Raw genomic sequence first — 1,599 nt, 5'->3', positions numbered from 1 at the left:
CAGTGCGACAGAACTCTCCCATGTCGACGCTGGAACGCTACAGAACACGCACCAGGCCTGCGAGGATTCAAACCGAGTACAAAGATGAAGAGAAGTTCGTTATGGATAGAGCACAACCAGAAAAGTTTGATAAACAGGTTAGTTGATATTTCTGTGGTTTCCGTGCAGGTCTTTCTGTAGTTTCTACTTAAAATCTGCATAGAATTGATTGCACTTAGAATCTCAGAATAGTAACTGAGACAGTGTCTTAGTGGGGGTTTTATATGACAAATCCACCTTAAGGAATCATTAATTGACTTTACGTGACATTAAAACGTGTTTTCAAAACGGTTGGTTCATCACAATTTATTACACTCATCTGCTTTATCAACTCCTATGGAACTTAGGCGAATATACATCATTTTTATTTAAAGTTAAATGTTGTCAATATTTTTTCCAGAAGTCGTTTACGAACTCAAGCGGCGTGGTGTCGCCGACGGCGGTGTCCAGCAAAGAGTCGAGTCCGTCCTGCAAGAGCGAGGAGAGTCACTTCGGTACCGCGGCCTGGCAGGCGCACGCCGCCGGAGAGGCCATGGCTACCAGGTACTCTAGCAATGAATACATGACCAGCTATAACACATACAATGGCAGTTACTGTATTTTAAAAAAGTATTAAAAAGGTATTCGCAGTCACTTAATAAGTTAGAGAAAAACAAGTATTCCTTAACCAGATAAAAAAAGGGATAACACAAAAGAATTGTTTATTCTTCCTATTCGTCCTCTCTCCCGCCAAGTTTCAATAACAAAAACGATATCAATGTATTATTATATAAAACTCCTACTAATTTAAAATAGCAAACTAAAAATGGTAACATTTCAGATCTCAAGACGACGTATCTCTGGCGCTGAGCGTGTCGAGTTGTGAGGACGAGAAGTCGAAGCTGGAGGCCAAGGAGAACCAGAAGGAGGTGCAGGAGGTGCAGGAGGTGCCCACCAAGACGATAGTGATAGACGAGCCGCCGCACCCCCTGCTCATGAAGTCCCTCACCCTCAGCCAGCATGACTCCCTCCGCGCGACTATGATGGGTCAGTAACTAAGATAGTTCTAATTGTAGAGGTTAAGATTCTTGATCCACACAGATATTTTAATTTTCTTATGGATTATACCCATCCGTCACCCCGTCCCCACGTGAAGACAAATGAGAATGAAAAGGTTCGTCCGTCCCACCTTTTGCAATTACCGATCTATCGATAAATCTGATATTATTTATACAGGTTCAATGACAAGCTCCAACTACAGTACAACCAGTACATGCACAAACCAAAGCAACGACCACCACACGCTGACCCTCACTCTCGAGGAGTCCAAGTTCGACATCTCAGCACTGGAGACTTCCACTCAAAGTCTTCTGGACGACGAGACCTCGCCAGCTGACAGTCTCATCTCGTCTACCAGCACCAGTGACAGTAACAATGACCTGCAGGTGGATAGAGACGCTCCTTCTATATCCAGTGCGTATCAGACTGCTAACACCAAGACCAAGTCGCCGGATCCCATCGTAGAAGAGGTGGACAATGTCGACGGAGAAGTCTTGCCACCGGTGAAGGAAGTCATGTAGG

General features: G+C 44.5%; 1 protein-coding gene across 1 annotated transcript in view; it reads left to right on the top strand.

Moving 5' to 3' along the window:
• The window catches only part of LOC106103491, a 60,644-nt gene that overhangs the window by 33,855 nt on the left and 25,190 nt on the right, over window positions 1–1,599 (top strand). Inside the window, exons 10-13 of the mRNA XM_013283271.1 lie at window positions 4–137; window positions 440–582; window positions 860–1,065; window positions 1,255–1,593. Coding sequence (XP_013138725.1) covers window positions 4–137; window positions 440–582; window positions 860–1,065; window positions 1,255–1,593 — 822 coding nt within the window. The remainder of the gene's footprint in view (window positions 1–3; window positions 138–439; window positions 583–859; window positions 1,066–1,254; window positions 1,594–1,599) is intronic.

The sequence above is a fragment of the Papilio polytes genome, unplaced genomic scaffold (assembly GCF_000836215.1).
Source record: "Papilio polytes unplaced genomic scaffold, Ppol_1.0 DF823731.1, whole genome shotgun sequence".
Classification (NCBI taxonomy): domain Eukaryota; kingdom Metazoa; phylum Arthropoda; class Insecta; order Lepidoptera; family Papilionidae; genus Papilio; species Papilio polytes.
The sequence above is the reverse complement of the archived record's forward strand: the minus strand, read 5'-3'. Positions and strand labels throughout refer to the sequence as shown.